At 30.7% G+C, this 26,926-nt stretch overlaps 1 protein-coding gene across 1 annotated transcript; it reads right to left on the bottom strand.

The window, feature by feature from the left end:
- Positions 1-4,731: 4,731 nt before the first annotated feature.
- Positions 4,732-6,608, bottom strand: LOC129896307 (myb-related protein 306-like). Its single transcript, XM_055972166.1, has 3 exons — positions 6,236-6,608; positions 5,959-6,088; positions 4,732-5,755 (listed from the first exon to the last, which is right to left on the bottom strand). Exons 1-3 carry the CDS (start codon positions 6,366-6,368, stop codon positions 4,945-4,947), a joined length of 1,074 nt encoding a protein of 357 aa, XP_055828141.1. The 5' UTR covers positions 6,369-6,608; the 3' UTR covers positions 4,732-4,944.
- Positions 6,609-26,926: the final 20,318 nt, after the last annotated feature.

Raw genomic sequence — 26,926 nt, 5'->3', positions numbered from 1 at the left:
TGTCATCCTTATTAAAAGTAGATAGTTCAAAATAGTTGTTATATTAAAAAATCAAAATATAATTAAGTACATATTTTTATTTTATCCTAAGTAATAACATTGACTAATTAACATAGAAAATCTCTGTATAGAGCATATACACTTACTTCAATATTGTAATTGTTTAAATTAACTCTTTTTTTTAATTGAAAAGAGATTAAAGAGAGATTAACAATGAGCAAAGATACTCCATCCGTCCATCTTTATTTGTCCATGTTTGACTTGATACATTCCTTAAGAAACAATAAATAGAGGAGAAATTTTAATATAGACCCCTATTAATTATAAGTCATGTAACTATTAAAAAATAAATAGTACTAGTATTTAATAGCAAGGTTAAAATAGACACAAAATGGTAAACTATTTCTTAATTTTCTAAACTGATCAAATAAAGTTGGATAACTATTTTAGTATATTGCACTCTCTCTGTCCATTTTTATTAGTCCTCTATACTAAAAATAAATATTCAAAAATACTTGTCCAATTTATGAAATCAAGAGATAATTTACACTTAGTTCCTAATTTACCCTTATCATTAATTAGTAGTCATTTTCGTATTACATTTTTTAAGACATTGTAATTATTATATTCAAAGATAAAATTATCTTTCTATTTATAGTTTTTTAAGAATTGTACAAAGTCAATAACGAAACAGGTAAAGATGGATGGAGGGAGTACAAATAAAGATAAATGTATAATAATTACACATAGTTCCTTAAGTAGCGTGTAATTAAACCAAAAAAAAAAGTGATAAGTAAAATAGTAGTCCTGAGTGAGTAACTTATAGCAAGTCAACTGGATCCTCCATATACTTTGCATTTAATACTAATTGCGTTTTCCCAATGCCAAATTTTAAAATTGAAAGGAGGTCAAACCACCACAGTTGCCATGTTTGCTTAATCCAAGCAGTGTCAGATTTTCAACCTTTTTAACTTCTTAATTAGGCATATGTTAATTATGGTTATAAACTTGTTACTAGCTACTACTACTATAAAGTAGTGATCATCCTCTCTTACACGCAATCATGTTAGTCACTATAATCAGTTTGACCAATACTTAAAAAGGAGATGTAAAGAAAATTGACGATTAGAAGATCTTATGTAGTGTATTTAAGAATGATCAATGTATGACATTAAATTAATCAATGCTTTCTCCGAATCAACCTAAAATTAAAACCATTTTTTCAGATTGCACCCAAATAAAAGCCCCAATAAGATATTTCATGCAGGCCTTTTTCTATATTTTGATATGATTAGAAAAATTAAGGAGCTACAAATTTGTCATAATACTGCATTTTCGAATTCAATAAATTAGATAGAATATGGTAGAATTTCGAATCCAACCCCATAAAATTTAAATTTTGAATACACCTCTTATCTAAAAATTAAGCTAAAAGTGTTTAAATAAGACTGGCTCAAAATGTTAGATTATTCGATTTGCAATTGGTAGGTACATTTTCAAATCATCGGGCACTAAGATAAACTTACATTGATTTGTATAATTCTCTATTAGAGTCAACAACAATGATAATAACATATTCAATGTGATTTCACAAGTGAAGTTTGAAAAAAGTGAGATGTCAATCATAATTAGCTCTACTTTGTGTGAACCCGTGAGATAGAAAAATTATTTTCAATAAATTCGTATTCACTACATTTCATAGTACTGTTCAATATTCATGAAGGAAGCTTCCTAGAAACGAAAATCCTGTAGAGCGAGGTCTTAAATGGGTAAGGACATAACGCGCCATTCATCCTTTCTTGTTTCTAGAACCTAATTGAATCAATTAGTACGTCAAGACTTTCTCTCAAGAATTAAATAAGTTGGGTGAAAAAGCAAACAATGATCAGTAACAAAAGTAGTGTACTATTTTTAAATAGCTATAGCCTATAGGTAGGCGTGTTCATGGTTCGGTTTGGGTCGGTTATTGATTAAAACCATAACCAAACCAATTTAATCGGTTATTAAATGTCTAAAACCATAACCAAACCAAGTAAAATAATAACTACGGGTTTGGTTATTGTCGGTTTGGTTCGGTTTGGTTCGGTTATTCGGTTTATGACTAGCCGAGACAATTCAAATATTCTCTCTCTACATTCTTCAAATTCTTACGAAGCTCTTTTTTCCTCACGGCCCACAGAGATTTGAAACAGAAAAGGAAACAACTTAAACATTCTAAACAAAAAAGAAAACAACTTAAAATCAATTTAAAATTTGAAAAACTTCTTATAAACCTTCTCAAAATTTGATAATCTTGTACTTGGAGTTGAGAAGTTGAGGTTGCTTTTGAGCCTTCACTGTTAGTCTATGACTGTGGGTTTGTGACTTTGTGAGAAACCAACGTGAGAGGAACAGAAATGTAAAAGAAAAATAGATACTAGGATTTTAAAGTTTTAACTTTTACCTTATGTTGCTGCCTGCTGCTTAAGTACTTAGTGCTTATTAGGAATTTAGGATTTAGAATTGGGCTTGAGAGTTGGGCTTGGATTGTTGGGCCTTAAAAATAAGTAGATTAATATTAAATTAATAATTAAAAGGTATAAAATATCTTTAATTATTTATGAAAAACTAATATTATACATATAAATAATTATAAATTTTATGTATATAATTATCGGTTTGATTCGGTTATTTATTCGGTTATTTTTTCCTATAACCATAACCAAACCAAATATTATCGGTTATTCAAATTTAAAACCAAACCAAACCAAACCAAACCAAATGTCGGTTTTTTTATTCGGTTTGGTTAAATTTTCGATTTGGTTTTGATTTTAACCAAAACTGTGAACACCCCTACCTATAGGGTAACATATTACTTGTAGGGCTCTAAGCTCGCCAAAATACATTCATATATCTCCGAGGAGGCGGATATATTCTTGAACTTATGAGATTTGTGAATTCAGTAGCTTTTGTTCAAATTCTATATTCATATTAAGATACACAATAAATCTATATAACATTTGATTATGAATTCAATTATTATACGTTAACTTGAAATTTTTATAGAAATTCATAAACTTTAAATTTTATATTAACATTGACATCTCTCACCATTCACTCCATCTCAAAAACAGAAAAAGTCAAAAATAATACCTAGTTCCTCGGTGCAGTCGCTTAATAAGCTCGCCTCGTTATGGCCATAGCATGGAGCTCGGGTATCACTTTCGTCATCCATTTAGATTCAAGGTACCTTAAATTAAATAGTTGCAGGCAACAGTTAATAGCCACGACTTAAAAAAAATTATATTTTTTTAAAAATGAAACAAGTGTGCGCTATACTTGGTGCACTTTTAGGCTTTTAGCTTTTTACCCACGGATGACCAAGTAAGTTGAGCATGTGATCTTCAAATGGTGAAGTTTTTTGCGTATATATTTTCTGATCAAGCTAAGCTTGTTGTATGACTGTGTAATTTGTGGGCTATTATACTAAAGTAAAGTTTATTTTGTGTGCACCGAGTAATGATCGCGGTTTGTGGTTTCTTGTCAACTAGTGCACTTGACAATGTTGGTTTTTCTAGTAACTACAATACTAGTAGGGGTCGTTTGGTTCGAATACAAATTATGATAGATTAGTTATAATGAGATAAGTTATGTTGAGATTACTTATGTTCAGATTAGTTATGATGGATAAGTTATACTGAAATTATTTCTTATTTAGTATTTGATTTGTTGTACTCAAAATAATATGCATTGCATAAATTTTAAGAATAGGTTGTTTGTACAAAATAACTTTCACTTAATTTAGTTTTTTATATTTTCTTTGCAAGATTTAGTTATTCAATATTTATTCTTAAAATAAAACTTCATCTTCTTTACCCTAAATATTTTTATGAGTGCATTTCTATGATGTCCGTATGTATTTAAAAATATAACTTTCTTCTTATTTAATTTAAAAATAGAATTTTCATTTTAAGTTTGATAAAGTAAAAAAAGGATTTATGAGAAATCAAAATATAAATAAATAAGAATTAGTCAAATAAATTTATAAATAAAAATTATATTATACAATGTAATTTTTTAATAGAAAAAATATGAAGAATTATCACAAAAATAAAGAGTGACTATTGTTATATATGGTATTAAAAATAATGTAAACATATATGAATGTGAAAAGTAGGTATAAAAAATATTTAAAGATATATTTGTCATTTACCTATTTTATCCAGGAATAAGTTATCTCAGTTTAGTATACCATCCAAGAAGAGGATAGCTTATCACGGTACTATTTATTAATTTCGAGATAAGTTATTTCAAACTTGTCAACCAAACATCAACTTAAATGTCACTATAATTTATTACCAAAATTATTTGGTGTTATCCTTCACACCAAACAACCCCGTACAATTCATGATTATAAGTTTACTATACGGAGTAATATATTGCGTAAAGAAATTTATATCATTAGATCACTAAAAAGTCAATTACTTATAGCGATCATAAATTAGTGCAACTTAAAAAACAAAATAAATTACTTGTTCCATAAATCAAGTAACTCAATTATAGTGATAGTGTAAAATTAATTTCTTGTATGTATCAGTGTAAAAAAGTCAAACTCCTTGATTACGATGTTGGAACTCGTGTTATCAGGAACTTCTCAAGTCAAATTTCATCTAATTTTCTTTTCTATAAAATACTCAATAAAATATTCGAGCACATAGTAGTAACAGTTGAAGCTCTTATAGAATCTAGAGAGGCTGGTAATTAAACATTATTACAACTGGTGCTATTCACTACATATGCATATTTAAGATTACTTGTAATATACACTTTTCTTTGCTGTTGCAAGTAATAGAATTTTTGCTCAGGCTAGCTACTAAGTAGAACCTATTAAACTAAAGTACAAAGCTCTAATTAACAAGTAACAAACATAAAAAACAGATTAAAGAAAACCCCAAATTTGAACTGCTATGTTGTTCTGAAGAAATATTTACTAGAACTGTCATTTACTAGTAAATGTTTCTTCAAAAAAAAGTCAGCAGATTCACCCAAATCCATTGCCATGAACTCTTCTTGTGCTGGTGCATTAATAGCATCATCAAATAGCCACTTCTCTAGCAAAGTTAACGGGACTTGTAACTCCTCCTCCAAACTTGGCTTGCTCTCCTCTTGAAACAAAAATCCATTTTTCACATCAAGATTTGGAAAATTCGGCTTGCTTTCAACCCGAAAACTCGTAGTATTTTCAGGTGTGAAAGCATTGTCCTCGCTAAAAAGCGAGTCAAAACCCTCTGGTGTCGCAGCACTTATGGTACCTTCACTAGGACTCGAACCTGAACCCGACCCGATTGATGGGTTATTCAACGAGCTTTGTGTTGTCTCAGAATTTGATCGACTTAATTCAGATGATTTGGGGGAACTTTTCATCCAATTTTGAAGCAACCTAGAAATGTTTTCTGCGCTGGATGCATAGGAGCTGGATCCTGTAACGGGTTGTGGAGCAGCAATTGGGCTAATTGGATTACCCGGGGAATCGGATTTGTCAAGTGACAGAGCCTCACAAAGGGCTTTTCTAGCCATGTGGATATCTGTTTGAAGCCTCCTCTCCCACTGTCCCTTTGAGAAATTTGATTGAGATGATGATGAGGTTGTTCCATCTTGAGTACTATTCTCATCATTCCCTTGAAGCTTCTTCAGCTTTTTCCTCAGATGAGTATTCCAGTAGTTTTTAATATCATTATCCGTTCTTTGAGGGAGATATGAAGCAATCGCTGCCCATCTACACAAAATTTTTTATTGAAAAACAGTGTTAGAGACCAAATAAAACAAGTCACTATCTCAACTAATTGGCTATCTGAATTTTTATCAAGTGCGATTTCCCCTTTTTAAAAAGAACACGAGATCTAACCCTAATACTTTATCGGGATTATCAACATATAAAAATCGGATCTAATAAAAAACAATTGAAATTTTGCATGGTACCTGTTGCCGAGAAGAGCTTGGAGGTGGATAATCATTTTCTCTTCGTGCTCAGTGAAGTTTCCACGTTTGATTCCGGGCCGGAGATAATTAGTCCATCTGAGCCGACAGCTTTTGCTGCATCTAAGCAAACCTGTAGAAAGATGAACGGCTGTGAGTAAAACAGATAGATGAAATGGTTTGATCTTGTGGATGTAATTAATTTTTCAGAGCGGTGCGGACACATTTAATGACTCTACAAACTTCTCCAGGAAGGAAAAAAGTTTTAATTAATAATTACCAGTATTACTGGGAACAGCTCTCCAGTTACCAGGACCATGTTGTTGAATGTATGAAACCAAGATGATATCTTCTTCTGGTGTCCATGGTCCTTTTTTCACCCCAATTTTATCACAGCAAGGTGGCCTTCCCATTCTAGCTACTCGATCGATCAATCGATCTCAAGGAACAAAAAGATCTTTTTCTTTTTGTGACTTAATCAATGGAAGAAAAAAGATGTAGCTTTCGTTTTTATGTATTGCTTTTCTCTCTTTGTAGAAAATTTTGTTAAAGAGTAGAGCAAAGTTGTTTAATGGAGTGGGGGTCCTTGTGTGTATATATACACAATTTGTTGAAGAGAGAGAAGAGGAGTCTTTAAGCTGACCAAAGATGAAGTGATGGTAAAATAGGTGTATTTCCGAAAAGAGTCAAAACCGGACAGCAATGAGCATTTACTCATTTGCTCGCAAAAGTCAACTGTTTCTTTATCAATTTACATTATACTCTTCTCTTTTTAATAAGATTTACGGTCATATAAATATTAACAATTTGTTTTACTGAAAATTCTTTTTTTATTTTTAAATTTCATATTTAGTCAAACAACTTTTTATAACAGACGTATAAACTACGCTTCGGTAATCCTTTTTTCTCCTTCACAAAACCGCGTGGCTTCAGTTTCCCTATTTCAACATTTCTGTTTAAATTTAGCTTCTTCTTTTTTGGCAAGAATTATGTAAGCGGCGAGGCTTTAACATGGTTATTAATTAGTTGTGAAAGAGTAACTTTAATTTGAGTCGTGCAAATATAGTATAGTACTTGTGCAACTACGAATTCTTACGTGTAATCTATCTTAGGACCAAATAAACCATTGATTAAATTACATAACAATGTCTATTTTCTTTAATCAAGTTGAAAGGCACAGGGAATCGAATTAATTTAGGAAAATAGACTGATTGGTTTAATCATCTTAGAGGAGTTTCTAGATTTGCTTACAATGATAGTGAAATAAGATCCATCTTATTCATTAGTCACCCTTCAATGAAACACATAAATAGTTTTACAAATTCTTAAGTTCTCCATTTGTATGTTTTTTAATCAAATTATTTCTCTGAATACCACTTGCACCTCTCATTTAATTCGAGAGGAAATGATTTATATTTTGTTGACAGGAACACGATAAGATTTTATTTTATTTTATTTGACAAGAGCATAGAATTAAATAATAAAACCTCAAGTTCCAATAGCTTAATATAAAATGAAATGTTTGTTTAACATGTATGCAAATCAGAACTTCCCTGTACAGTTAATTAAATTTAATTCCACTTGTTAAAGTACTATGTATTTATTTATAAATAATTATAATCAATATAATTAGGTTGTCATGACAAAGATCGGGAATTTGACTTAATCCAAAAGGGGAGCAAGAAAGCATCAGTCTTAAGTCTGCCCAATTGTTTAAAATTTTTCTACAACCATTTGGTCAGGTTTGAAAAGATTCACTAATTTTAGACTTGGTCTACATTATTTTGACATTTTATTTGTTTGCTTAAACCTAAATCTTAGGAATATATTTCTACCTGTCTGCAGACCTTCACATGGTTCTTGCCTTGATGATTACAACTGTTTCTTCATGAATCGGTGCAAGCAAACCTCCTCCCCCACCCCTCATACACCCCCACTCACAAAGTGGCCTTATATTACTACTATTTTACATATACATTTACACTATTTAGAAATGCGAAGAAGCACACGTGTGCTTTTTGGAATTAACTTTGAATTAAAGGGTTGTTTTGTCATTTCAGACTTTTCAGTTTAGAGTTAAATGCTTCAATTATCTCTACCATATTCTTCCTAATAGATGGACCCACTTAGCTTTGTTACTACTATTTATTTAAAAAATTCGTATATAAAAGGATTATACATCACAATAATTAACAATTGAAAAAATCAAAAATTCATATAAAAAATTTGATTAACTCTCAAAAATTTATTTATGTCACATAAGTTGGGACAAAGGGAGTAACATATGCTATCTGAAAATTACATAACAAATATTATAAATCATAATAGTTAACAACTTAAATATTTAAATCTTATAAAAAATTTGGTTGATACTCGAAATTCTATTTGTATCACATAAATTGAAACAAAAAGAGTAATATATATTATTTGAAAATTACGTAAAAGGTACTATAAATCACAAACGTTAACAACTTAACTATCTAAAAACCTTATAAAATTTTTGATTGACTCTCAAAATTGGGTCAACGGGAGAAACATATATTATGTAAAAATCAAGTAAAAAAATACTATAAATCACAATAATCAGCAACTTAAAAATCTTTTTAAAAAATTTAAAAAATGGCTGACTCTCGAAATTCATTTGTGACACATAACATGGGACAAAAAGAGCAACATATATATGTATATATATACTATAAATCATAAAAAAAAAACCGTATCACATAATTGAAAGGCTCACGACGCTCTGTATCTAGTAATTAGTATAGACGGTCAATATTGATAATATCCAAATTAAACTGAATTTTAATTTGGATTGTTTTTTTGATTTTTTGATTTGGATTCGGATTAAAAGTTTGTTTTTTTGACTTTTTGGTTTGGTTTCGAATTTAGAAAACTAAAAATCGAAAAATCAAAAAAATCGAATCATTTTATATGTTATATATATATATATATATATATAATATTTAGGTTAAGAATTAAAGTTATAATTAAAAACTTTCATCCCTTTTTTTTAGTTAGATGGTTTTTATTAAGGTATTAGTAATTTATCGTGCTAGGATATTTAGGCTCAATTCATTGGTCATTCTTATTTCATTAAGTATTGTGTTTTAAAGTTTTACTCGTGACGTATATTAGAAAGTATATTTAAGAGATTCAATATTATTACTTCTTATTGTATGTAATTTTTATTTTTTAAGTATATAAATATAACGTTGATTATGCTATTAATTATCGACATAACCAAATAGCCAAATCGAAAAAAATCAAACCTAAAAGAAAAATCATACAAAAACTAATTATATTTTAAATTGAATTGAATTACACTTTTTCAAAATCAAAAATCAAAATCAAAATTGAATAACACAAAATCGAATCCACACCCCTACTTGATAATATGAAAAATATTTGCGCCCATAGTTTTACTAAAAAACTACTAAAAAATGAAAAAGGAACTTTGTGCAATTTTGTTTAAATAGAGGATATATTGAAAAGTCAAATAGGAAATGTGTCAGCATGATATGGTAGAAGACAAATTTATAGCGATGAAAAGTCCGGCAAACTCTTTTCTTGTCCTATTATGACACTTCGGGGCAGTATACGGCCCGGCCCGGAATACCCATTTTATGTGGTGAGGTGGCATAGTTTCTTTTCCAGGACCAGCCCCCAAGCACGGGCCCTCATCCTAGCCGGCTTTAATAGAGAATGAAGCTGTTTAGGTGGCCCCATAAAAACTTTAAACTAATCACAATAATGATAATTAATTACCTTTTCTTCTGATTTTTCATTGATATTTGATAGAATTTAATTAAAATTGAATTCGTATCCAAAAGTCTCATGTAAGAGACAAATACACCTAATAAAAATAACTTTATGCCTTGAATACTTGAATTTGAAACGTCTGAATTAAAACATGTTATTCCTTTTGATGATATGTAGGATATAGTCAAGGTTGCTTTCTTTTATCTTCCCTTTTTTAAGTTTTGACTTACAAGTATCCGACATGAAAATTGTGGAACTTATAAGTGGAAACATAGAAATTGTCTTCTTTTTAGTGTTTTCTCCCAAATCAAGGAAAAACAAGTCAGCACATTCACACTGTTAAATGAAATCATTTCTTGAATTAAAAAAAAAGGTCATTTCTTGAAAGAATGGATAAACTTTTGGTTTAGTATTTGTCCAATATTTAAAGAAACCGTGAAAATCATGTGCGTATCATTGTCCGATCACATGAACTAGTTCTCACACGACACTTTTGCAAAGTCCAAACAATACACCTTTTTTTTTATAGCTATTTCTCAAAAATTGATGTCATTGAAGAGAAAAAATAATAAGAGAAAATTATCCTAAATAAATAAATAAAATGGCAGCCACGTGTGAGTTAAAGTTGAATGCTGCACTAAGAAGATTGTAAAAGAGGTTGAATTCATCCGTTACACTTTCATATGACATATGAGATAAGTTAGTGTTCACACTAATGAGTTAAAGTTGATTTGTGTTGTAATACTTAACTTTATGAGTTTATATTTTATTTATTGGCAATGTAAAAATATTTACACAATTAAATCGTCATTTACATTATAGTTATAAATAAACATATTAATTGGTAATTTGATAAAATGAACTCTTAATAACGTAAAGAACTTTCTACATGGTCAATTTATATTACTAATTAAATCTTTTCTCTATACGTGTTGGTCAGTGTTTATCAACAATGGAGTGAGCTTAGCTACTTTGGATTTTGGACTGTACTAATTAACTACGTTTGACTATTTCTTTGAAAATTATTATATTATATTATATTATTTGTATATTTATATTAATTGGCCAGGCAAATAGATGTGGCTTGATGTGACTTACGTACCCCCCGCCCCCAGAATCAACAATTCATCCTCCACCGTACAACCATGCTCACACTACTCATTCAATTCTGGACTGTCCTCCCATGCCCCCATCTCTCCCTCTCTGTACCTATTCCGTTTTAATTTATTTATCCTATTTATTTTGTTTTAAAAATAATATTTATTTTAAAATTTTTTTAATTTAATTTTTTACATGATATATTTAAAATTATAAAATATTTTAATATATTCAACATATTTTTAATTTAAAATAATAAAATTCAATTTTGTTTTACTTAAATTTCTTATCAAGTCATCAGAATATGACAAACAACCTAAAATGGAGTAAGGGTCCATATATATATAAATAGACTATAACTAATTAAAATATTGTTCTCTTAGTCTCAATTTATCTGTAGGTGTAACTATTTAAAGAATTAAACGATTTTTCCTTAGGGAAAATTACATCAATAATCAAATATATATTAGTTAATTAGTTAACATAGTTATAGTTTAACTAATTTATAATTTGCCACTAATATTTAGCATTATTCACTGTTCGAGTTTGTATAATTCGCACGTTTATATAATTTAAAATTTGTATAATATAATTTGCATAATGTAATTTTGTATAATATAATTCGTATTACTGTTTAAAGTTTAGATGTTAGTGTTTTTATAAATTTGTTATTTTGAGTTTATACAAAAATAGTTCAATTATCCCTGAATTATACAAACGAGACAACTTAACCTATTGCTACAGCTCATAAATATACAAACTATATCTAAGAAGCCTAATTAAGTATATTATAGTGGTTATTTGCGAAATTTCCCTTTTTTCTTACCTATAAATTTCTCAAAACTTTTTAAAAATACTTTGAATCATTAGCAATGTTACATTGTAGTACATCTTACACAATCTAAATATGTAAAATCTATTTTAAAAACTTAATTGTGATTTGAACCAAGGGTCTTTTGAAAATAACCTTTCTATCTTCACGAGGTAGAGATAAGGTTTATGTACACTTTATCCGCTGTAGACCTCACTTTATAAGATTTCACTGAATAGGATGTTCTTCTTGTTGTTTTTTGAAGAATCTATTCATAATAATCACAATTAAGTGTTTTGACCCTTAATTATACTCTGAACAATTTCATATAAATTAAGACACAGAGATTAGAGAGTATCAATAATTATTAAACTCTAATTCTGTAATTTCAAAAAATGCAAGGGTCCGGTAATAAATTTTCCATTTTCTAAACTAAAAATGAGAATAGGAGACTCAAGTTTCTTGGTAGTTACGTGTACAAAAGAAACTTGGGGGATTAAATTAAAAGAGATTTTTGAGAGTGTAAATAAAAAAAGTAGGACACAAGTCTTAAAAATGAAGTAAAAAAGACTTTTTTTTAATTAGTGATAATGACACATATTTTAAGAACCCACATTTTTTTTTAATTTACAAAAGACACCCTCTCTTTTTTTCCCTACCCCTCATCCACCCCTTAGCCCCATCCTCCCCCAATCTCCTCTCCTCCACGTCATCATCACCTCCCAACAACTGGCAGATGTTTAAACATTTGTCTAAACAACTAACAAATGTTTTCATATCTCGATCTCCAAAATAATTAGCAAATATTTTCATATCTCGCCAAACAACTAACTAATATTTAAAATATTCTCATTGTTTTAACTAAAGAATCATAAAAAACACCTAAACAACTTAGAGTTGTTTAAATATCTTCTGGTTGTTTGAACTAAACAACTTCTGATTGTTTAATTAACTTTTGGTTGTTTAAACAACTTCTGTTGTTTGAACTAAACAACTTAGGGTTGTTTAAACAATTTTTGATTGCTTAAACGACTCCTGTTTATATAAACAACATATCAATTTTTTTTTTAATTTTCACAATCAAATTGGAGTGAAGAAAAAAATGAGAATGACAACATCCGAAGAAGAAGAAGATGAAAACACAAAAAGTTTGAAAAGAAAGGGAAAAACGGAGAAGAAAAAAGGCAAAGAAGTTAAGGAAGAAGAAGATGAAAGGGAAAAGGAACAAGAAAAGAAGAAAAAGAGAGATTAGTAAAAAAAGAGATGGAGGGAATAAAAAAATTTTAATTTTAAAATATGAAAGGAACAAGAAAAGAAGAAAAAGAGAGATTAGTAAAAAAAAGAGACGGAGGGAATAAAAAATTTTGAATTTTGAAATATGAAAGAAGAGACTTTTTGGGGTTGTGTTTTTGATCTTTTAATTTTTTACCCTAAGTTTACAAATATTTTAAATTAACCCCACTTCTTCATAATTAATTCCTAATTAAAAGTTTATAACAAAAAAAATAAAAAAAATAAAAATCTCTTATTCTTCGTTCCACTCTCAAAAGTCTCTTTTAGCTCATTTTTTCTAGTTTCTAAAGACTTTGATAATTAGAAATATTCGAGGAATGTATGAACAATTATAATATATATATATATATATATATATATATTAATTTGATAGTAATTCCAACTTTTGTGTATTTATTTTCTTTTTACTTATTTTCTAATTGTAGAAAGTCCGACAAGTTACATATAGGTGGCATTATTGAAGGAGATAAACACAAACCGAAAGCAGATAATATCTTAATCTTATGTCAATATATGCCAATTATTCTCTTTATATACTTTTCAAAGACTTCTTTTCTTTTTCTAATGAAAGATCCAGAAATTTTTAACGTGTCACTCATGTAGAGACTGAAGTTCATAAATAGTATGCAACCTTTCGTATAGACGAAAAAAATCGAAATGGAGAAAATAAGTAAGCACTTCCACACGGTGACAAATTAAAAAATTTCAATAAAAACGTTCAGTATATGAAGGAAAAGATAATTTATAATTTATAGTATGTACGTATAATATAATTTTTATGAAAATATTCAACCGACTATCCTTCGCCATAGTATTTTTATCAAGTGTGAACTGACAGGCAGATGACAAAATAACAACAGTGTGAAGGCTCAAATAGAGACAATTTTGTACTTCATTTTTATGCGGAAAATATTTTTGGCAGCTTCCTAATATTTTAAGCGTTTTCAACGTAATGATTTAATCTAGTATTAGTGGAAACAAACAAATGGACCTTTCTTGGAATTTGATTTCTAAAGCAAACATAACAAATTGTTAATATATGCAAAGGTGGAATTTGATTTCATTTGAGTTGAAATAAGATAACTTTTGTTTTATTATATATTATATCCTGACCCAAAATGCAACCGGATTCGTATTATAAAAAAAAATGATCTTGATTCTTGAGTTGGATAAATTGGATTATGACACTGTTGTTACGTCGCTTAATAAGCTGACTTATAAAAGTCTTTGTTCAAATATTTCAATTTTTTTAAATTTAATATATTATACGGAAAAAGGCTAAAATTACTCCTGAACTTCAAAAAATAGTTCATTCATGCCATTCGTTATACTTTAGGGCCAATTATACCCTTACCGTTATAATTTGGGTCAAATATACCCTTGAGTATAATAGAGTGCCATGTGTCAATTTTCTCAGTGGCCAATTTATTTCCCCTCTTATTTTTTTATTCGGATCAAATAAATATAGATCCGACCCAATCAATTTAGTACCCAACCCATCAATAACATATCATACCCAAATAAACCTAAACCTAACCCATCAATAACGCTGGTCTCTTTCTCTCTTCTCTCTCTAAAAAAATGCATACCACCTCTCTCTATCGTCTTCAATCTTCATTTCAACCCAATTTTGGAATCTGGTTCATGTTTTTGTAAACCTCTGAAGCGAAGATGGCCTCAGCACAGAGTCTTTCACATCAGCCCCGATTCTCGCGGCTGATGAAAACTCGTTGTTCTTAACCTTACTAGTCCAATCAAATGGTAAAACATTTTCTTTATCACAAAGATTGGATTTTTCAGGTGCAGCATTCTCTTTATTATCAAAAATAACTAGTTGGTTCTGAAGCAAATGGACACTCAATGCTTCTCCACCATTGTTGCTGCTACAATTTTGTCCGAGCTCATTTAAGGAATTATCATAAAGGAAATTATATGAATTTGAAGAACGAAGTGGGTTTGTAGTTTTCTTGAAGCCGGACATTTTTGAACACCCAATTTGAGAAAAAGAGCAGAACAACAGGTTATGAAGTGTAGTAAATTGAGATGTGCAGAAACTGCAGACACTGTGTTAGCCGGTGATTGATGGACACAGAGTTGAGTTTTATGTTTTGAAGAAACCTTTTATGGATGAATTCTTGGAATTTTTGAGCTACAAGTTTGATACATGCTAATATGATACATAAACTTTAAGCAGTAAAGTTTGATACATGAGAATATGATACTTAAACTTTCATCTTATATTCGAGTTTGATACATGAGAATAGCTGATACTAAGTTGTAGATGTATCAGAAGCAGTAAGTTGATACATAAGTTGACTTGATACATAAGTTGTAGTTGATACATAAGTTGTAGCTAATATATAGCTGATTCATAAGTTGTAGATGCTTCTACAACTTATGTATCAGCTGCAACTTATGTACCAGCTACAACTTATGTATTAAGTCAACTTATGTATCAGCTACAACTTATGTATCAACTTACTGCTTCTGATACATCTACAACTTATGTATCAGGTGCAACTTATGTATCAAGTCAACTTATGTATCACCTACAACTTATGTATCAAGTCAACTTATGTATCAGCTACAACTTATGTATCAAGTCAACTTATGTATCAGCTACAACTTATGTATCAAGTCAACTTATGTATCAGCTGCAACTTATGTAACAGCTACAACTTATGTATCAGCTGCAACTTATGAATCAAGTCAACTTATGTATCAGCTACAACTTATGTATCAGCAACAACTTATGTATAAGCTACAACTTATGTATCAAGTCAACTTATGTATCAGCTACAACTTATGTATCAAGCCAATTTATGTATCAGCTACAACTTATGTATCAAGTCAACTTATGTATCAACTACAACCTATGTATCAACTTACTGCTTCTAATATATCTACAACTTATGTATCAACTCCAACTTATATATCAGCTACACCTTATGTATCAGCTACAACTTATGTATTAAGTCAACTTATGTATCAATTACAACTTATGAATCAAGTCAACTTATGTATCAACTACAACTTATACATCAACTTATTACTTCTGATACATCTATAACTTATGTATCAGCTATGTATTAGCTACAACTTATATATTAAGTAACTTATGTATCAGCTATAATTTATGTATCAGTTATTCTCATGTATCAAACTTGAATATAAGATGAAAGTTTATGTATCATATTCTCATGTATCAAACTTTACTGCTTCTGATAGATCTCAATTTACTACACTCTATACACATTTCAACTGCACAACTACAGTTTTTGCACATTACAACTGCATATTTCAACTGAACAACACAACTATACATTCATCAATATTTCATTAAAACTAAACATAATTGAATTCGACAAAATAACTGGACATTTCAAACACCATAATAGTTGTATGGATGCCACACTATAACCCCCAAAATTAATACACCACAAGTCTTAAGCAGTAAATATATCACCATAATTCACAAAAAATAATAACATTTCATAAAGCTAAATCAATTGTTAGGTCCCCTTCTTGGATTCAATTTTCCAATCCTTTCTTGAGCTTTAGCCTCCAACTTGCTGGTAGTAATTGCATCATTCCCTTGCCAAGTTAATCTTGTTAATGAGACTGGAAGATTAGTTGCCTTACTAACACCATTGTCGTCACCTCTAAAGCTTATTGCCCTTCTACCTGTTGGTTCTTGCGTTTTCTGCCTCATTTGAAGTCTTGTGGAAAATTCAGAAATCACTGTGGGCCTTAGAAAAAGGGTCTTCATCATCTTCCTCAACTGAGGGATATTCAAAGTTAGAAAATGGGGTGCTGCTACTAGGCATGGGCTGACTGTCTTGGGTTGGTTGGGGGGTTGTTAAGTTGATCTCTTCTTCAACTTGGGAGTTTTCATCTTCATCAACTAAGCCCCTAGTCTGTCTCTTTTTGCCTCTAGAAGGATGTCTTTTCTTAGCTTATTGCTTCCTTTCTTTGGCTACAAAAAGGTGAAAAAATTATTAGAAAATAGTTAATTATACTAATATTAGATACACAACAGTTAATAGATGTGTTAATTTACCTTGCCACAGCCTCTAACATTATGATTTGGCTCTCCAGAGTTGTTGCAAGTCATCACTCTACCTTTCCTTGAAAGCTTCCATTCATCTTGCCTCTTAAGGGTCTCATCTTTCCCTCTATCCCTCTTAATCCTGGGTCTGCCGGCAAGTTTGACCAAAGCTGGTGGTTCCATGGCCTGAGAAGGGTCAATATTCCAAAACTGTATGGAAAGTGAATGATGAAATAGAGGTTGAAGACGATAGAGAGAGGTGGTATGCATTTTTTTAGAGAGAGAGAGACCAGCGTTATTGATGGGTTAAATTTAGGTTTATTTGGGTATGATATGTTATTGATGGGTTGGGTACTAAATTGATTGGTTCGGATCTATATTTATTTGATCCGAATAAAAAAATAAGAGGAGAAATAAATTGGCCACTGAGAAAATTGACACATGACACTCTATTATACTCAAGGGTATATTTGGCCCAAATTATAACGGTAAGGGTATAATTGACCCTAAAGTATAACGAATGGCATGAATGAACTATTTTTTTGAAGTTCAGGAGTAATTTTAGCCTTTTTCCGTATATTATATATAGTCATAATAAAAAATATATAAAATTAGGCAAGTTAATTTATGATTCGCGCCTTTTAGCCCAACTTGTTTCAACCCAACTATCTTTTGGGTGGGCCAAATGCCAATGGCGCATTCATTCACTATTTCAAAAGAAAATTATCTAAATAAAAAAATTATTTTATTATATTTTTTAAAATTTCCAACCATTTAAAAAAATTAGAGAAATTCTTACTTTTTTTCTATTCTCTGATACATCACTATACACGATGTTATGTATCAGGATGTACTGACCCGATTGGTCATTTTGAGAATGAGTTATCTCTCTTCCTTAAAATACTCTCTCCATAAATTTAAATTAGAAATTTGGACTTTTTGATAACTACAATTAATTAATTGATGGGTAATTTTAGATAATTAATTTAATTGATGGGCTAAACTATTAATTTATTTAAATATCATTATGATTTAGCCTATATATTAAAATAGGTTAGTGGGAGTTTGTCATTTTTAATACTTAATTAAATTAGAAAAATAGAGCAGCGACTTACCTTGTGGAGACGTGGGAGCCGACGAGACAAATTGCAGGTGAGGGTTATCTCTAAGTTTTTATATTTTTGGTGTTAGGCTGTAATTCCTAGGATATAATGTGAAATAGTGAGGTTAAGAGGATATGTTGTTGTAGTAATTCTTTTCTAGAAAATTGGGAAACATATTTTAGGTTATAAATTGGGAGTAATGATGATTTCAACATTGGCGATAGTGATAAACATTATGTAATTGTTATTGGCTACTGCTACTAAGGATTTCATAGTGCAACCAAATGAGATATTGATTGGATAATTGTTTGATGATGATGGAAAAATAATGGTATAACAATGGCAAGTCGATCAGGTTCTCCAAATCGCTTTTGCAAGTGTCGTCATCGGTTCAGTTAATTAGCTGGGTTGTTTTAATTTGTTAGCTATTATATATTATTCAAGTTTTGATATAATGAGATAGGTAATTAAATATTAAGTGTATTATTTTATACGAATTCCACTAGATTTATGATATTTGAAAAATAAAAATTGAGACCTAACCCTAAATTTGGTATTCTCATTAATTAAAGCAAGTGAATTTCTAAACCTCAGTTTAAGCTTATAGATGCTTGTATTTTTGTGTCATGTATACTAGAAAGTAATGAGAATTGAACTGAGTTATTGACTGTATGATTGGTCTTAAAAATGGAGATGAGGGGTATAAAATGGTGATCTAATGACATGTATTGGTGGAATAGATATGTCGTGATTATGAGTTTATTTTGGACATATGAAATGACTATGTCGGTGTGAGATAGGAAGAATCATTGTTGTTGTCATTTTATTATCATAAATTATATGAACATGAATTGATTGCATTGGTTCTGACATATCGTGTTGAGACTGGAAATGATATGAAACAAAAAGGGGTCGGGCCACACGCCCGTGGCAAGTATTATGAAATAAAGGGGTCGGGCCACACGCTCCGTGACAAGTATTATGAAATAAAAGGGGTCGGGCAACACGCTCCGTGGCAAGATATATATGTTGAGGGGACGGGCCACACGTTCCGTGGCAGGTTACATGGACAGAAATGTCCCCCATGGATTTCAAACTGTGATTCAGCGGATGTGTACCGATAGGACAGACATGCATCATTTTCTTGCATTGCATTGCACCTTTCTGATAATTGTGAATTTGTGTTTACCCCTATACTGCTCTGTGTATGCTGAACTTGATTTGGTATGATTCATTGACGAGACTATTGATGAGTATTTGTGGCTGTATTACTGTTGTTATTGTACAAGTGTAGAGTTGGGCTGATTTTATGCAGGTTGTAGTAAGGAGGTTCGGTTAGGAGGACATGAGTACTTGTATCTATTAAGCTTTGCTTAGTTTTAGCTATCCACTTGCTGAGTACCGTGTTGTTTGGTACTCACCCCTTGCCTCCACACTTGTGTAGGTTGTGAGCCAAGACCTGCTTGATCTTCTACTGTTTTCCACTACAGCCGAGGTTATCAATTCCGAGTGTCGAGGTAGCTGTTACATCCATCTAGCGGACACCTCTTACTCTTTTATTATGTTTCAGTCCTATTCTAGAGACGAAAACATTGTGACTGTATTCTCTTTCGTACTTCAATAATGTATTAGTGGCTTGTACACGTGACAACCAGTTTTGGGAGATTTTGAGATTATTTATTTATTTTTGACTAAGTTAAACCTTGCTTTATCTTAATTACTTCCGCATTTACTTTCCGTTGGCTATTAGGCTGACTCATCTCGGTGGGTTGAGATGAGTGCCATCACACCCGTATTTGGGTCGTGACACAGAACTTCAGATGCATCACTTTACGTGATGTATCAATCGGATACATCATTTACATTATATATCACGACGTCGAATACACCATTTACGCGATGAATCGGTCGGATACATCACTTTACGTGATATATCCGGACATACGTGATGTATCCGGATTCCACCAAAAAGAAGGAATTTCGGATAATTTTTAAAATTGTAGGGATAAAGTATAATTGGAAAGAATCACTATGAAATTTAAGTAAAATTTACTTAATTCAATCTATTTTTTGACGGATAAATTCAATTCAATCCGTTTATTTGATATCTCTAAAGCAAATATAAGATTTGTTGTGATCTCTTATGGAATAAACCATAGTACTAGTTTTTTTTTTCTAGAACAATTTTAGAAACTCCAAAAACATATGTATAAGTTAGCTAAATCTTATTCCACTGCCGTCGTTGCTGCGCAATGAATAAGAAATAAAAAAAGGTGCGGCAAGCATAATGTTACAATTAAGCTCGATCATTTATTGTCCAAGAAATTCTAATAGCCACTGCAAATGTTCACACCACTCAACTATTGTTTGGTTTAGCAACGAAGTCGAAATTTTTATAAGAAATTAATTTCTATATTTTCTAATACATGATATAATATAATTTTTGATAAAAGATGCTTAACTGACTCTACTTTGTAGATGGATTTCAAAGTAGCATGATTTAATTCAAAATTCTCACTCAATTGAACATGTCTTGCATATTTTTTTCTTAGTAGCAGGATCACTGTAACCAATGCCGTAGCACTTATTCTACAATTGTAATTCATATGTGTGTTGTCTATCAATGATCTATATTAACGGTGTTCAAATTTAAACCCACAAAGGTCTACCATATATAAAACAACACCAAATAGGACCCAAAAGTTTGTCGTGCATGCCTGAGATTTGTTTTCATGTCTATTTCAAGTTCGACTCTATTGTCAAATAATGAGGTCAATATTAATTCCTAAAAGTCATCTTTCACATCATATTGCTTTTTTGATGTAAATGTGAGTGAGACACTGAATCTACTCTTTCCTAAATCCTCTTGTACCTATTTTCATCACTTAGCAAATTTTCAAGAAAGTTTGGCTTCCTATACAAGGTAAATAGAAACTTAGCTATAATATAGGTTCATATTCTTCAAAAATATAATTTGGCCTAAGTTATCGTCGTTCAAGAAAGAAAAAAAAAAGTTGGCATGATTCTTAGTGTTGTCACCATATTTCCCCTACAGTACTTTAATTTGATTGATTGAATTAAATATACCTTGTAATGGCACCGGTTATTGATAATACGAAAGGGAGCCTAGAGTTTGCAATTAAGAACTTCTGCCCAAATGTCAACCATAACGGAACCCACATAAGCTCAATAGGCCACCGTTTCTACGGCTCGTAAATAATGTCGACAACAGTATTTATCAATACCAAGAAAAAAAATGGACTGAAGCTGACTTTATCCAGCCAAAAAAAACAACATTGGTAGCTTATTTGATTATTACACTATTATGTGGTACCAAGTATTTTTAGAATTTTGCAGTCTACTTATTAGGAACGAGTTCAGATGTGCGGTTTCTAAAGTTTTACATAGCAAAAGTTTAGGCAAAAATGGGTGCATCATGAACTTTAGGTGAAAGTTGTTGAAATCATGCAAAAACAATTGAACTTCTTCTGTATGTGTCTGACTCTCAGGCATTTCTATGTCCGAACATCAGACACCACATATTTGATATTGTTCTAAAATGGTAATCGTGCAAAAATTCATAAACTTAATATGACTTAGGCAGTGGCACCAAAATCCATTATTTGTACATGCACTTCGCCTCACCATCTGTCTTTCAATTTGAGACAAACTGATATGAGGTTCGGCTAAGCTTATAATATTTGATCTAAACTAGTTTTCAATACCAACGTGACTGGCGTCAAGAAGGCAAGTTTTTGTTTAGCTTCATGCAACTTAACTAGTTAGATGGGGCCTTTTTTTCCTTCTTCAAAAGAATTACTACTATTTGTTTTTGGGCTTTTAGTATATTTTTCATCAGTTTTCAAAATTATCATTCACGCCAAATATACTGTATTGAAATACACTAACTCTCTCATTTATCTCTTTCCTAGATCTCTCACTCGCCTCTCTTCATATATGTATATGTATTTTAGAATATATCTGGTATCCCAGATACGTATATTTTCTAGTATGATTCATATGTATTAGGGATAAACTAACTCTTTCGCTCTCTCCCCTCTTATCACAATCACCTCTTGCCTATCTCATTTGTCTCTCTTCCTCTCTCTCGCTCACTTCTCTATTATGTATTTGTATTTCAGTGTATATTTTGTAACAAAAATATATGTATCTGACTTGAAATATAATATAAAATTATTAATTATCGAGACAATATATAATAATTGTAAAAAATAAAAAAATTAATAAATATAATTGAAATGTTGGTATAATTCGAGTGTTTTTTCTATAAAATATGTATATTAAACATTGAAAAAACTGCACCATACTGTTGACATGACAAGGTTTGACAGGTATTAGGCTGTGTATGGCTTGCTTTAATTTGTGAAGAAGGCGTCAATGGATGGGACACGTAAAGGATGATTGGGCTATTACGCGGAGCCCACCAACAAATTCCTTCCGAGATGGGCCATTTCTTGACACGTATGCCTTAATCCACGTGATTTGATGCCACGTACTTATTATCTAAATTGGGGACCGCCTCCCGACAAATGATTGAATGTAGATGGAGAAATTTGTTAATGTGAGTGTATCAAGTGTTGACTTTGTATTAAGAGTATATATGAATTAGTGCTTAATTTTCTGTGTGGCTACCAAAAGTCAAACCTCAATGAACTATTTCTCACAATTTATGTAGCCTATTTAATATGTTTAAAATTTTAAGACAGAGCGTTTTTTGAATTTATTGAGGATATGATTTTAGATAAAAGGATTTGAAAATTGCGTATTAAAGTTAAAAGTTAGTTGATAGTTGACCGTTCTCTTATTTTTCTATGGGATAGGATTGGTCGTCGTACTTGGACCTTCTTTCTTATAAGTAATAACAACAACACAAGATTGAACGTGGAAATTCAATGCGGGAAAAACAACGGACCACCAAGAAAAATATTTACTAAAAATATTTACTATATAAAAAATTGTTATAACTATATAATACACAATATTTATCCCATACTCCCAAACTAATAAAATACTGTTCCCAGGGAGATCTTCAAGAGAATTATCTCTAAACCTCTCCTCTAGTATACAAAAAATTAAATTTTTGGTGATATTGTGTTCATGGTGGAGATGCTTATTTATAGGCATGGTTGGTGCTTATGAACACATTTATGCCACCATATGTGACAAAATGTGTGAAAACAATTAGGCTTCTTTCTTGACTTCCACCAACCAAATACTTACAATTTTGATATTTTTCTTCTTTATTCAAACAAATACAACAAATCTCCACATTTGAAAAAGAAGAAAAATATAACTCGTTGGCTTTTGCAGTTTTCCAACTACACATAACAGAATCAGTTCTTCACCTAATTCTAAACTCGGCCAATCATGCACAGCTGCTCACATTGTCTGCTATCGATAATTATAACTCTAATATCAAAAATTATCATACCCCCGCTATAAAGAGTACATCCACTCAGATTGAAAGACCAATCCAAGAATTTTCATTTGAAATCACTTCACAATTTCAAGAATTTCAATTTCGGCTTATGTCGAAAAACTTGCTAATAATTTATGGTACAATCCTCTTGTTGATTTCTTGAGAGTTCATTAGCCATCGACATCCTTTCTACCACACAACTTGCATCACCTATCAACCAATGCCCATGTTCAAACTTGTGGACCAACTACCAATTAAACATCCTCTTCCATGACAATTCTAAAGGTAGCATTCACGCCATGAGGATTTTCATCTTTCTTACAAAAGAATATCATCCCCTCTTCTAGGGAGACAACATTGATAGCATTTTTTTTAAGCTTTCAGTCGAACTAGCCTCATTATTTGGACATTTACTCTTAACATATCTCGGTTGACCACAATCCCAACAAATGACCTTTTTCTTGGAGCTTTTATTTTGCTTCCATTTTCCTTTAACAACAAGAGCTGAATTTTCTTGAGATTTTTCATCTCCATTTTTTAATCTTTTTTTCCTCAGAAATCAATTTGCTTGTCACTTCTGAGAAAATTAAAATTTCCTTCCCATCTATTAAAATGGCTTGCATGTGCTTATAGGAAGATAGAAGAGACCAGATGAGTCGAAGTGCCTTATCTTCATCATCAACTTCACTCTAATAGATTCCAATTCAGAAACAATCTCATTTAAGTCACTCAGATGATCAGAAATAGTTGTACCTTCATCCATTTGCAATTTATGAAATTGCTACTTCAAATATAGCCTATTTGAAATACTTTTGATTTGGTACAATTCTTCAAGTTTCTCCTACAACTCCTTTGTTGTAGACAATCCAATCACATTAGCAAGAACATTTTTAGCTAAACACAGGCGAATCTGACTTGACCCTTTCATGTTTAGCTCTTCCCATTCTTCATCACTAATTTTAGATTTTTTCAAGTCTCCACTGCTTTTAGATTTTTTTGAACCCTTATCATCTTTTACATTAGTTGGTCTCCCTTTCAACGCCTTGTGTAATCCAGATTGGATTAACACAGCCTTGACTTGCACTTGCCACAAGCCAAAATTAATTCTTTTAATCAAATTTTTCAATTTCAAATTTTGTTCTCATCTTACTTATTAGTACTAATAAATAACAATGAAAAATACCCACTAAATTAGTTTCCTGAAAAGAGAGGTGGATCACAACGGATACACTTAAGTACCAAGTCTTTTCTTAGCCAGAATATCTTTAAATTCTATTTATTCCTACTATTACCAAATATACAAGTACCCCAAAACAGTTTCAAGAGATTAGCAAACTCCACCGGAATCAGACTACACTTGTTATTCCACCAGGACGAAACTTCTGCTTGAAAATAATAATTCTAATTTAGAATTTTTTTCTGATGTGGAAGATCAGACAAAGCTGCAACCACAGAGCATACTAAAATTTTAAAAGAATTATTTCACACCAAAGGCTCTGATACCACTTGTTGGAAAAAAGCACCGACTTATTTCTGTCCTTTTCGGACCACCTTCAAGCAGAAAATAATAACAGAGAAATTTAAAGAAAATAACAACAATACAAGATTTAACGTGAAAACCTAATGCGAGAAAAATCACGGACCACCAGAAAAATATTTACTATATAGAAAATTATTACAACCATATAATACGCAATATTTTTCTCACACATCCCAATTTCTAAAATACTATTCCCAATGAGATCTTCAAGAGAATTATCTCTAAACCTCTTCTCTAGTATACAAAGAATTGAATTTTTGATGATATTGTATTCATGGTGGAGATGCCTATTTATAGGCAATTTAGAGGCATGGTTGATGCTTATGAACACATTTATGCCGCCATATTTGACAAAATGTGTAAAAACATTTAGGCTTCTTTCTTGACTTCCACAATCAAATGCCCACAATTTTGATATTTTTCTTCTTTATTCAAACAAATACAACAAGTATAACACTACAATAGTGTTATTAACCAAAAATAAAATAAAATGCAATAGCGTTAAAATTAGAGAAAAGGATCAAAAATAACCTTCAACTTTTATTTAATATCTTGTTTTACTCTCCATTATACTAAGGGAAACTTACATAAATATACAATATTAAGAAAAAATTTACCATCTATAGCAATAAAAAAAAATTCACTGAACACTTATAATACATTTATAATATATATTGCAGAGAACTATTTATAAAACATATATAATACAAGTTTTATAGATGGATAATACATTTATCACATATTTTAATAGACTTATAATACATTATGTCAGTTTCTTACTACACAAACATAATATATATTTTAAAACACTTATAATACATTTATATTGTATGCATAATTCACTTTTAATACAAATGTATATTTATCATAATATTGCTATGTATTGCTATAAATTGTAATAAATAAAAAATATCGCTAAAATCAGTAATTAATTTTTAAAAATCACTCAATTAAGTAGTTTTTCCTTATACTAATTACTATGAGTCCATTGATACCCGTCGTCAACAAACTTTAACACATATACCCCTGAAATTAATATTTTTTCCAAAATTAACTTCAGTTGCCCAAATATGAAATACAAATAAACTATAACGTCTTAGCTTTCAAACAACTGTAAAAAACAAAAATTGTTTTTATCGAAGTACACATTTTCGCTCCTCAAGGTGAATAATTAATAAACTTTCTTCACTACTATAATCACGTTACTTCTTCCTCGATAGATACAAAATTGCTTTCACATATCAAAATAATAAAAATTAAATAATTTTGGGAGGCATAAAAGTATAGAACTAAAATATGAAAATTAATAACAAGTGAAGTTACTAAATTTCGACTATTGTTTTCAGGAGAAATGTCCAAATGTATATTCACCCTCACAAAATTTTAAATCGTAAATATGCAATATTATAACTTATTATTTGAGTTACTCTCAAATTTCATATTTACTCTCAAATTTCATATTTCTATAAATGAATATAAGTTTTATTATTCATTATTAAAAAAAATAAAGGATCAATACTGCTAATTAAGAAATCTTCCACAAACTTTTTGTAGGAAATGTTAGCAAACCCCGAGCCTAGAACGGTTGGGACAACCAAACTAAGTCCCACATATGAGCCTCGGGGTGTTTTGCAAATGTCCGCCCCAAGAGGAAGTCCTCAAAAAGCCTTTTAAAAGATGAACTCTTAATAGTTAATACCCATAATTCTCTTATAGACTGTTGCCTAATATTAGAGTATTTCCCCTAAAAATACATGTAAGGTAGGTGATGATTGACAAGCAAAATGCTTGACCTTCTTGTCCATACCAATTTCCATCACTTAGCACCATGTGTTTGTCTCAAATATAATGAGACTTTCGGTGCAAAATGACATGA

Source organism: Solanum dulcamara, chromosome 7 (assembly GCF_947179165.1).
Source record: "Solanum dulcamara chromosome 7, daSolDulc1.2, whole genome shotgun sequence".
NCBI classification, from domain to species: domain Eukaryota; kingdom Viridiplantae; phylum Streptophyta; class Magnoliopsida; order Solanales; family Solanaceae; genus Solanum; species Solanum dulcamara.
The sequence above is the reverse complement of the archived record's forward strand: the minus strand, read 5'-3'. Positions and strand labels throughout refer to the sequence as shown.

Excerpts from the sequence above, each read along its gene's own strand:
- LOC129896307 (XM_055972166.1), bottom strand. The coding sequence starts at position 6,368 with ATGGGAAGGCCACCTTGCTGTGATAAAATTGGGGTGAAAAAAGGACCA. Across the intron at positions 6,089-6,235 it reads AGCTGTTCCCAGTAATACTG|GTTTGCTTAGATGCAGCAAA; the intron begins GTAATTATTAAT and ends ATCTTTCTACAG. Across the intron at positions 5,756-5,958 it reads CAAGCTCTTCTCGGCAACAG|ATGGGCAGCGATTGCTTCAT; the intron begins GTACCATGCAAA and ends AATTTTGTGTAG.